The 12,053-nt window shown below is 39.5% G+C and overlaps 1 protein-coding gene across 2 annotated transcripts in view; it reads right to left on the bottom strand.

Annotated features, from left to right (window-relative positions):
* Nucleotides 1-2,139: 2,139 nt before the first annotated feature.
* The window catches only part of Tbc1d19 (TBC1 domain family member 19), a 114,963-nt gene continuing 105,049 nt past the window's right edge, over nucleotides 2,140-12,053 (bottom strand). Inside the window, exons 20-21 of one of the 2 annotated variants that reach the window (XM_031342293.1) lie at nucleotides 5,023-5,114; nucleotides 2,140-3,393 (exon numbers count right to left, since the gene is read on the bottom strand). In XM_031342293.1, the coding sequence (XP_031198153.1) occupies nucleotides 3,319-3,393; nucleotides 5,023-5,114 (167 nt within the window). In that variant the 3' untranslated portion in view covers nucleotides 2,140-3,318. The remainder of the gene's footprint in view (nucleotides 3,394-5,022; nucleotides 5,115-12,053) is intronic. The other variant, XM_031342294.1, reaches the window with a different exon arrangement.

Below are 12,053 nucleotides of genomic sequence, written 5' to 3'. Positions count from 1 at the left end.
AGTCTTTCTTTCTCACATACGGTTTTCCTCAAAGGTTAAATCAGAGTCTCCTAACCAAGTGTCTTTGGCTTTCACTGGTCATAGACTTTGAGTTGATATCAAAGTCATTCACTCCATGGCCAGTGGGATGGCACATGTGACTGCTTGACCAACCCAGAGAGCTTGGGGTTAGGAGTCAGTGTCACCTGAAGCACACAGTTAAGGGACAAACTATAAATAGAGCTCAGAGCCTTTGTGGAAGGATGAGACTGGCTATTTGTGTTTAAGAAAAACATATCCCAAAAAGTTTGGAATAACTCGGGAAATACAAACTCATATCAACAATCTCTTCTTGTGACTTGGACAGCTAGGAAGTCAATGACAACGATCTCTACAATACCCACTATTATAAGCACCACATTAATGGATGAACAAAGACACAGGAATAATTCTAATGTGTAGGATCCAGCATATCTTGGCAACAGAAGAGCCCTTTCTGAGTGGGACCTTGAACATGTGAGTTCCTTCTACAGAGAGGAGATGACCATCTGGAACTGGCTGTAGATCATCATGTCCTTTGCTGAGGTTGAGATACATAAGAATGGATCATCATGGGACAAAGAAATGAAAAGTCCAGGCATGAGGAATTATTCCTGCTATGCTAATGAGCAGAGGCTTCATCCTTTAAGCAACAAGTAGCCAAACTTTGTAAAGACAGAAATAGCTTCGACTAGTCAGAATTTAAAGAACCGTAGAAATAGATTAGAGACTTCTTGAGACAAGAAGAAATTACATATGGGGATCAAGTTAAGCTTTGGACTACATAGAGGAGAAGGTGAAAGGGTATTGGTCTCTCTTCTCCCTATGGAGTGGGAGGAGAGAGCCTAGGCTGAGCAAGAAAGCACTAGGGGGTGGGGGGACAGTTAAGTCAAGCTGGACATTTTAATAATTCAGGAAACTACAGTAGCAAAAAACATCCTGGTCCATAGATGGTTAGACAGGTTCTTCCATAAATAAAGCCATGGTGTGTGTTAGTGGACTAAGTTCAGAAGAAGCAAACACAACCTGCCTGTGAGGCTGTTTCACTATATGCTCATGGCCATTGGCTGGTCACCACCTGCCTAGCAGACTTCTGTGGGGGCTGGCAGAGCAGAAGGGAAGAGGGTGTCCATGGTTGATCAAAGACGGCACAAGCTCAGTTAGGGATGGAATGGCAGAGTGGCCTGACTGCTCTCTCTATAGCGCTTTCCCAGCAGCTAAGAGCAGCCATGCGGGGGCGGGGGGTGGGTTGCCATGGTGGCAAAGTGTGAGGTTGCCTACCAGCTTTGGTCTGGGACGGAAATTCAGAGTGAATGGCTAGAGTAGATTGCACTGAGTGAAAGTCCCCATCCTGGAAAGATTAATTTCTCAACACACATAATCTCAAACTGTCAAGAAATATAATACATATGCCAATGAAGCTGGGCATTTTTCATGTGTTACCTTCTAGCAGTTGGAGTTAAATTGTTACATAAAAATTAATAACACCATATTTGATTAGTCTTTTAAGGTTTAAGAAAATCACTTTCATATATATTTACTCACATGGTCCTTCATAATTGTATAAACACAGCAGAAACAATAATTTGTTACTGTCTGTCTAGTATCCCGCTTAACTGCCAATAACAGATCTAATTATTTAGGAGAAGAACTCTCCAATGGAGTGTACCAGGCAACTACAATGTCTCTAACTAGTAAAGTTATATTTTTCTTTAAAAAGTTGAAGGGTGGGCATGTGTGGGAACATCTACTGCTGATCATCTAAAGCACAACTGCTTCCTAATAGCTTTGCCACTGCGACAAAGGGGGACACTAGCCCCAGACTCATGCTTCTTTCCTCATGGAGGGACACCTGCACATGCAGGATGGCAAGACACAGGACACACATGGATGTGTCACCAAAGACTCAATCACAGAGCCAATAGCCTAGACTTCAGTAAGTCAGCAAGTACCTGATGAATAAGAGAACTTAGATTTCCAGTAAGCCCCTGACACCAAATTTCACCACACTTGAAGTATTTTGTTGAATATAATAGTTTTCCTAATATATGCTGTAAAAATAACAGATTTATAGGATACATTTGGATAAAACATAATAAGTTTCATATAAGGAGAGTATCAACCTATTTATTTGAGTTTTATTAGAGTGATCAGCACCTTCACTTTTTTCCTAAAATCAGAAGACAATATTTTGTCCCTTTACATTCTATTATTCCATGAAATGGCATATCATTAAGAAATAGAAAACAAACCAAAACACTTTTATAATAAACACTAAAATAAGACCCAGTGCTTTGAACAGTGGCTTTCGTTCTAGAGCGAATGAACACTTGTGGTGTTTCTAAGCTGTTCTGCTCTGAAGTCAATCTAGAATAACCAAGCTTCAGCAACACAGAGCTCATTTGATTCCTCCTCCTTGTATTCTTCCAAGGAAACAGAATCTGGCACCAAGCATCAACATCAGCGGTGTCAAGGCTTCTGTGTAAAAGATGGGAGGCGTGGAAGTGCAAAGGGATCCCTCTATACATCTGACTTCCAACAGAAAGAATAAACTATTATCAGATGGGGCAGGTGGGGTGGGACACACCTGTAATCGCAGCATTTGGCAGATGGAGGCAAGGGGCTATGGAACTCAGTCATCCTCTGCTACACAGTGAGTAGCTATATAAGACTGGGCTATATAAAACTGTCTCAAAAAAAGCAACAACAAAAACAAGCCAAAAGATTATTAGAGATATCTGTATATCTTTTCCCAATAGAGATGTTTAATGGAGAAATAAAATAGGAGGGATCTGAAAATCCATCATAAATTAAAAGTTGATAAAAATACTAAAGTACATTTGAATTCCACTCAAATGCATTATTTTCAAGCTTTTTTCAAGCCCCATCCAACCAGTGAGTTTTAGTGGGGAGTAATTTATAAAATAAAACTATTATCTAGGGAGAAGTTTACAAACTGACAAGAAGCTGGGTTACCTCTTCAAGTTTATTACAGTGTCTTTAGTTCTTATTGCATATACGGTACATGCCTGTTACCAGTTAGGAATCTGCATGGAGGATGCTCGGTTCAGCAGGACTGATGTCTATTGCTTCTCTCTTGACAATCATCAGCATGCAAGCGCAGTATTTGGTGTGTAGGGTTATTGTTTTAAAAAGTGAAAACTTCTTAGCTTTAACCGAGGAGGGAACATGATCTTTATTGGCTTATGTGCAAAGTTTAATTCTGGTTGTATGCAGGTTTGCATAGTTCATGATTAGTTTCTAATGAAAAACTAGAGGTGTTGTCAGCGACCTCGAAGATCAGGTGACAGTAGCAAACAGAAAAATTTGAAGAAGAGGCATGACTTTTAAGGTAGAAAGGTCAGCCAGAACTGCCTGGAACAAAGAACCAAAGAACAATTATTAGCACTCAGGTCTGTCAAAGCACGCACAACAGAAACACCTGCTCAGTGTGACCTTGGCGGCCATTCCCACTAAGTTCTTTCTCTGGCTTCAGGCTCTCACCCTGCTACAACTTCTTCCTTGGAATCTCTGAACATGTACACAATCTAAAATGCACATAAGAAAGTGACCCAACCCCAGCACTGCACTCTTCTCACATACACAAGGTGGTGGGGGTTTCTAGGTCTAACATTTCAGCTCACTTCTATAAATAAACTTCCATTATGAATCCTAGACCCGTTACTCAAGTGTAGAGAGTAAAGGACTACAGGGAATCTTGTTGAGATGGAGCTAATATTTATTCAGCTGCAAGACATATAAACATCCTCTTCCCTTTATACACAACACGTAGAAGGCTATTGAAGGACAATACTTCCATCTCTGAGAGATACCAAATATAGCACCAGGGCGGGCACTACTTAAGTGAACCATATCTTAGGTATAAACTCTACCACCGAAAGAAATTGGCTTTAAAGTTTATCAGTGGTTACACTGAGAAGAATGAACACTTCAAACAAGGCTTAATTGCAAATAGTCCCTCTCATGGGCTCCTCCCACACAGATTGGGGCTAATCGGGGCCTTATATCATAGAATCTTCTTTTTGGGATTGTCAAGTGCTCAGCCTGCTACTAAAGCTCAGGAACATTGTGGGAAAAAAATGTAAGAGATGGAGGAGAGGATGCAGGGCTGTGAACCTGTGGCAACCTTCATGAGGCCGGCCTGTCTAAGTTTAAGCCTGTTAAAATTGTACCCCGTATGGGTGACAGGTTCACAGACCCTCACTGTTCCTTAGTTCATGACAGTTAATGGCTGATGGAGGAAGGGGATCATTTTCTTCAGTGGTTTGGCTGCTAGTGAGTTGCTCATACTTCAGTAAATAACCCTATACCTGAGCTCCTGAAAGCAACCCTACTTAAACCTACAGGGTCACACATACACGCTGGGTGGCATAGGAGACAAGCATGGGTACTGGCAAGTAGGAAAAAAGATTTCATCAAGAAAGAGCAGGTAGAGAAAGGTTAATGGTGGAGTACCAGCAAGAATCTTAGGACTATACTGGATTCTGAGATGGATAGAAAGAAACAGAGATGACATAAAAAGGGAAGGAAGAAAGGAAGGAAGGAAGGAAGGAAGGAAGGAAGGAAGAAGGGCAGGACAGAGAAATCAGCTTTAAATCATTCATTCACCACCAAAAAGGATCCAAAGCCCATGCCATTAGGATGCCCTTCAAATGCATACTATTTAACTCTTTCAACTACTTTTCCTATTTGTAACACATGTGCAACAAGAAAGTGTGCCATAACCCCTCATGGTTTCAGTTAAAGGCACTAGGTATCTGGTTTCCCATAATGGTTATAATGGTTTCCTGTAATAATCTTGTTTATGACCCTTCATAAGAAGGTTGTTTTCAAGTAATTAGGGAAATTTGAGTACTTAACACTTAACTCAGAATTTATAGGTTTTACCCAAGTTAAAAAGTTCAGCTACAAGCAGTGCGTGTCCTATGCAGCAGACACTAAAGTGACGGCCTGGCAGCCTCTCAGGAACTATTTCCATCTCACCGGAGTGAAACTTATCCTTACTTCAGCTGCAGCCAGTGATGTCACCTCCATCAGGTTCACCGCTCGGAAAGCAAACACGGCAGCTGCCAGCACTGGAAAAGAACGCACAGTATTTCAACGGCTGGCCTCCTCAGCAGCCCAGACACTCATGCTGCGCCCACAGCCACTGTGAGAAGGCGAAGAAGCAGGCAGTGCAGCTGCTGCCCTGCCCTCTGCTTAGGAAGTCAATAACCAGTGGGACATCTATTCTAGAGAATGGCGCCTGGCTCTTTCACAGAGTGAGTTCCACAGTTTGGAGAAAGAATAATTTGTTGGTCTTAAAAAGTCATTTTAAATGATTTCTTTCACACCTGCAACTAACACTCTAACTGTTGAAATGTATTCTAATATATCACAGGTTTTAGTATATAATATTGAGAAGCCTTTGGAACATGAAGTTAAAATTTAAAAACTGATTTTAATAAGTTTAAGGGTGGTATCCTGATATAAACATGGGTATACAAACTTTAAAAAGTGACTTTATAATATTTTGTTATATTTATATCTTTGTGTACTCATTATTGACTTTCTTAGTATCACAAATGGATAGATACTTCTATGCAGAAGGCTGCTGTGGGGCTAATCTTGATATTTACAATGTTAGCTTATAACATTACAAGTTACAATAAGTTGAAATTTTGAAAACATATAGACAATTTGAAGTTTAGTAACAGGCATTAAGTAGAAAAGATTGAGATTGTTTGTTCTTGTTAAGCACACAGTAGAAGCACCAGGTAAATATACATCATTTATAGAAGTGACCAGGAAACTCCATGAGAGCAATGAGTTATGGGGAGCAGAGGACTCATGTATGAGGCAGGTGACCCTGAGAAGGTAAAACTGCCTGGAGAGGACTCCTGACTCTACCTTTGTTTCCCATGGCCCATAGGTGCTAGTGTACTCCCTACCCTTTAGAGCATTGACAGCTGGGAAATATGTGGTAATGAGCATTAAAAATGACTCAGGAGACTGGTTCCTAGGTGCACTGCACAGCTAACACAAACTTTTAAACAATGATGTACTGTGAGAATAACCTTGGGACTTAACTCTCATCCCATGCACTCTGCATTAAGCACTACTATCGAGTCCATTTTGCTACTGTAGAAACTGAGGCACAGTGTGTTGGCTGACACCTGGTCCTAAAGCCTGTTCAGGTGACCTTTGCATGATTTTCCTATTGAGTCCAAAGACAAGGTCTCATCCCTGACACCAGAGACTGGGTGCTGTCCTTGGAAGGTTCAGCTTTGCTGCACCACAGAGGGGTTTCTACACATTGCCAGCAAGGCAGGACGATGGTGGTCCTGAACCCTCACAGGTGGAAGGCTCAGCTTGAGGAATGGATGTCAGGCTCCTGCTGGCCAGGCCCCTAAACCACCCCAGCTAAGCATCGGTGCAACCAGTAACTGCAAAGAGCTCAGGGGCTTTGCTTGGGGATGAGAGATTGTGAGAAGTTTCGGCAAGAGTATCATAATTAGATAGGAAGTCCATGGAGAAAGCTAGGGGATAATAATACAAATTAAAAATAAGTCAGCTGAAATTATTCACCATGAAATAAGGCATACAGGAGATCTGGATCAAGAGAGTTTCTCTTTCACTGAAAAGGATTAAAGATGAATTTGAAGCTATGAGGAATTATGTTCACAAGAGTATCAAAGCCATGTCTGTAGGCCAGCAATTGTTTATCACTTCCCATTACCTGGAATCATGTTTTTGAGAGTGGAAACATTTTTAAAGCTAAGAAATATGATATCCACTTTCATTCCTGTATATAGTTGAGCAGAAAGCTTGACAGGATGTCCAAATATTCTGCTGTAGCAGGAAAGAGTCTCAGATGGAGGTCAGCTGTCCAAAGGTAGATAAGTCCACCGATTGAACTTAGCATCCAAATGTGTGCTCATAGCCTTTATTTATCTGGGTGTCACATCACACAAGTGCCTTTCTGTTTGTTTCATGTTGAGCTTGTCCAGCTCTTCTGCTCATAGGCTTGTTTGCCATGGGGAGAGGACTGAGACTTTGGGATATTCTTAACTGAAATCATGCTTCATATGAGACATGGAAATTGTGTCTAGTTTGTTTTGTTTTTGTTTTTGTTTTTTTAAAGATTTATTTATTATTATAAATGAGTATACTGTAGCTGTCTTCAGACACACCAGAAGAGGGCATCAGATCTCATTATGGGTGGTTGTAAGCCACCATGTGGTTGCTGGCATCCAAACTCATGACCTTCTGAAGAGCAGACAGTGCTCTTACCCGCTGAGCCATCTCACCAGCCCCCTAGTTTGTTTTTTTAAACAACTATTGTCATTAATTTAATCTTAATAAACCCTATTATGACATCATGGCATTTCTGTTTTAAGTTCTTTAGTAGTCTGTAAGTCATAATTAAGGACAGATATACTTGTGGAAAGATTTCTAAAGATTCTACAATAACATACTTGATATAAAAAAGGTGGCCCTTAAACAGCTGTATCAAAATTGGGTAACATAATCAATGGGATTCTGTGTATCTCTATGTGCAATGATTTATTATTATGGATTTTAATGTGACTTTCAAGGTTGGGAGCTCCCAATCCCTCAGCTTCACGTGAAGACGTTCTAGACTTCTTCCCTGTTGAGTTTTGACAGCATTTAAGAAAGTGAGTGGATGAACCATGTGCATCAGTTCCTGCCTCACTGCCAGTCTGATTTTGATTACTATATTGGGTTAACAGAGCTTCTGTGCAGAGATGCTAATCTAGTATCCTGCACACTTTTCTTTAAGCTATGGGGGTGATGAGGAAACAAAGTAAGAGACTTTAAGTCTGAAGGGCTTTGAAAGTTTCCTAATTCGATGCTTCTTTCACATTAAAACTTTGCCACTTCTCAGGTGACACAGAGCTCACTCTACTCAATCACTCTCTGAAAAAGTACTTTCTTATGCTGAGCTTCCTCCTTTAACACTCACCTAACATTATCTCTGAAATGAGAACAAAGGCTGTGGAGTATGCTCTTCCCAGTGTCTGGTATACCAGAAGCACAGAGGAACTTGATGAAATATCAAATTCAGACATTTGGAAATTATAGCAGAAAACCAGACTTTTTTTTTTAAAAGTATTATAAAAGTTGTTTGATATAAAACAAAAATCAATTTAACAGTCTTATGTAGATGCTTGTCTACAGTAATACTGAAAATACCTACATTTTCTTCAATATAAATTTTAAATAACTCCAAACATATTAACTGTGTATTTTAAAATAATACATCACTACTAGTATTTTCTTAAATAAACATAAATAAATAAAGTCTTTTTGTTTGTTTGTTTGTTTGTTTTGTATTTAGTAGCACTTAAAATCTTGGCTCTTACTGAGGTACAAGCCCAAAATAAGAATGATTTTTAGACATTGGATTTCATTGTAATAAGGCTGTACTTCAATGACCCTCACATCACCAAAGGATTTTACCTCTATCATAGCTAAGCTGAGAGTTGACAGTTCTGCTGCACCAAGAAATGAATTGTAGGCATGATTTTTGGATACAGACTTCCTGCTATGGTCAAAGCTTTTTGACATGAGTGAGTAACTTTATTCTCAGCCCACAGAGAACACATTGCATTCATTTAAGAAATGGTGTATGTATTAAGATGGTCTATCCATAAAGTCATTCATCAACTGTTTCAATGAACAATGGTTCTGCTTGGAGGGTGGCACAGACATTAGGTGTGGGTAAGAATCTGGTTCATTGGCTGTGATAATTTGGAAAAGCATTCATCTCAGAGAAAGTAACTTGTAAAGTCCTCTTCTTCGAACTTGATACAAGAGCTACAAATGTCAAGCAAAGCATTCAGTCTCACTCTTTGTTGTTCTCTTTCCTACAAGCCACCTCCCAAGTTAATTTTCTATGTCTCCCTTGGGTGGATAAATACTTTTGAAATATATAAGCTGTTCTGAAAACCATAGTATAGTGTAAAAACATGAAATAAACAATACTACTAATAGAGAGGCTGAGATAGGAGAAGCAAGATCTCAAGACCATTATGTTGTACACAGCAAGACACTGTCATGTACAAACAAGCTGAAAGTGTATATGGACTATACAATATTGGACCTATTTCTCCAATTACCAAATTATAGAAACCATTGGATGACAGTCAACAAATTTCTAATTCCTGATATTTTTGGATTTCAGTCAATTAGGATATGTTGGTAATATTAATTTTCATATTAAGATATTAAGAAAAAATAATTGTTACTTCCTGTTGTTTTTGTTGTAAGAGATGGAATTAGGTTTGTGTGGGTTTTTGAAAGATTACTTTCTTGCTTCTTCTAGGGTGTAGTTTTGCTCCTTGTGTTGGTCTTTTCCATCTATTATCTTTTGTAGGGCTGGATTTGTGGAAATATATTGTGTAAATTTTGTTTTGTCATGGAGTATCTTGTTTTCTCCATCTATGCTAATTGAGAGTTTTGCTGGGTATAGTAGCCTGGGCTGGCATTTGTGTTCTCTTAGGGTCTGTATGACATCTGCCAAGGATCTTCTAGCTTTCATAGTCTCTGGTGAGAAGTCTGGTGTAATTCTGATAGGCCTGCCTTTATATGTTACTTGACATTTTTCCCTTACTGCTTTTAAAATTCTTTCTTTGTTTAGTGCATTTGGTGTTTTGATTATTATGTGATGGGAGGAATTTCTTTTCTGGTCCAGTCTATTTGGAGTTCTGTTGGCTTCTTGTGTGTTCATGGGCATCTCTTTCTGAAGGTTAGGGAAGTTTTCTTCTATAATTTTGTTGAAGATATTTACTGGCCCTTTAAGTTGGGAGTCTTCACTCTCTTCTAAACCTATCATCCTTAGGTTTGGTGTTCTCATTCATCCTGGATTTCCTGGATGTTCTGAGTTAGCAGCTTTTTGCTTTTTGTATTTTCTTTGACTGTGTGTCAATATTTTCTATGGTGTCTTCTGCCCCTGAAATTCCCTCTTCTATCTCTTGTATTCTGTTGGTGACTATTCTATGACTCCTCTGATTTCTTTCCAAGATTTTGTATCTGCAGGGTTGTGTCTCTTTCTGATTTCTTTATTGTTTCTATTTCCATTTTTAGATTCTGGATGGTTTTGTTCATTTCCTTTACCTGTTTGATTGTGTTTTCCTGTAGTTCTTTAAGGGATTTTGTGTTTCTGCTTTAAGGGCTTCTAGCTGTTTACCTGTGTTCTCCTGTATTTCTTTGAGGGAGTTATTTATGTTTTTCTTAAAGTCCTGTATCATCATCATGAGAAGTGATTTTAGATATGAATCTTGCTTTTCCCGTGTGATGGTGCGTCCAGGACTTGCTATGGTGGGAGAATTGGGTTCTGATGATGCCAAGTAACCTTGGTATGTGTTGTTTTTTTTCTTATGCTTGCCCCATGCCATCTGGTTATCTCTAGTGCTACCGGCCCTGGCTAAATCTGACTGGAGCCTGTCCTTCCTGTGACCCTGGTTTTGTGAGAACTTCTCAGAGTCAAGCTGTCTATGTGATCCTGTAATTCTGGGATCCTGTATCCCTGGGCTTGTTAGAGTACCTGGGAGTGGAGCTTCCTCTGGGTGTTGAGGGACTGGCCCAGACTACTTTGTTAAGAGCACCTAAGATCAGTTCCTAGCCTGCAACTCTAGCTCCATGAGATTTGATGTCCTCTTCTGGTGTGTGGGTAAACACACACACACACACACACACACACACACACACACACAGAGAGAGAGACACACACAATCTTTAAAAAAAAAAGAGATATGCTTTTAATTTTAAAAGTTATGTTATTGTGTGTGTGTGTGTGCATGTGTGTGTGTGTGTATGTGTACAGATAAGTATGTGTATGTGTGTGACTGCCATGGTACATATATGGAAGCCATGGTATGTGTGTAGAAATCAGATTATGGTTCTTTCTTCCATCATATGGGTTTTAGGTATTTAATTCAGGTTGTCAGGTTGTCATCTTTACTTTGAGCCATCTCAAAGGGCCCAAGAAGGCCGCATGTTAATAAGCCATATTATTCTTAAATAAATGGGCCCTCTGAGAAGGACAGGATCACCTAGCACTTAAGTACTACACCAGAGGATAAGGGTAGTTTGTTAGGAATGTCTGAAAATCCAGACACTCTCTGGCATTCCTTCTACTCCTAGATGATCTGTCACCATCCTTCAGTAAGATAATGAGGGCAGGCAGTTCTTCTCTAACAAGCCTGTATGAGTTTTAAGAAAAATGAGAGAAGGATGCTGGGAGCTGTTAAAGCATTAATCAATGACCATCTTTCTGCATCTGGGATAACATTTATCCTCATGGTACTTTGTAGTTATTCTAATTTCACCTTTTCAAATGTCACTCAAATATTATGGGCTTCTGGCATTCAAGAAAATGTTAATATGGTGCCCAGAGAATATTCTTGGCACATTATTTTTTTTACATCAGCCTTATTTCCACAATTTCCTAGAGAGGTGATTTTTAACAGTAAAGATAGGAAGTAAACAACATTGCCAGCTTTCCTGTGCCCCATCTATTACTGTAGAGATAATCCTGTTATTGGAATTTTCTAATAATCCTAGTGATCAAGCAATGGAGCCACCTGTGCACATGGGTGTAGTACACAAAAGGGGCATGTACCCAGTGTGTTACAGTGGGATTGCCCTGCATACATCATTGTATTAATTATGTTTACATCTACAATAGATGACTCTGTGGCTTCTCTGAACAAAGGAGGAAATGGTTTACTTGTTTGTTTTTTTAGGAGACAATATCTAAAAGTAATTTCAGCACCAGGGTAGAAGCCAGAAATTACTAGCAAAAAGGAAAAGGTTTGGAATCTAGAAATCTAGGATAAGCTGTAAACCAGAAGACCAGAGCTTGAAAATATGCAGAGGGCTCATCTTCTAAGAAGGGCACAGGACAGAATGTTATGAAACTCATGGTTAAGAGCAAAAGGCAATGTGGGTTGTTCTTCCTGTATTCCAAACTTCTGGGCTAATAACCACTTATCAGAGAGTGCATACTG

Source organism: Mastomys coucha, unplaced genomic scaffold, assembly GCF_008632895.1.
Source record: "Mastomys coucha isolate ucsf_1 unplaced genomic scaffold, UCSF_Mcou_1 pScaffold22, whole genome shotgun sequence".
Classification (NCBI taxonomy): Eukaryota; Metazoa; Chordata; class Mammalia; order Rodentia; family Muridae; genus Mastomys; species Mastomys coucha.
The sequence above is the reverse complement of the archived record's forward strand: the minus strand, read 5'-3'. Positions and strand labels throughout refer to the sequence as shown.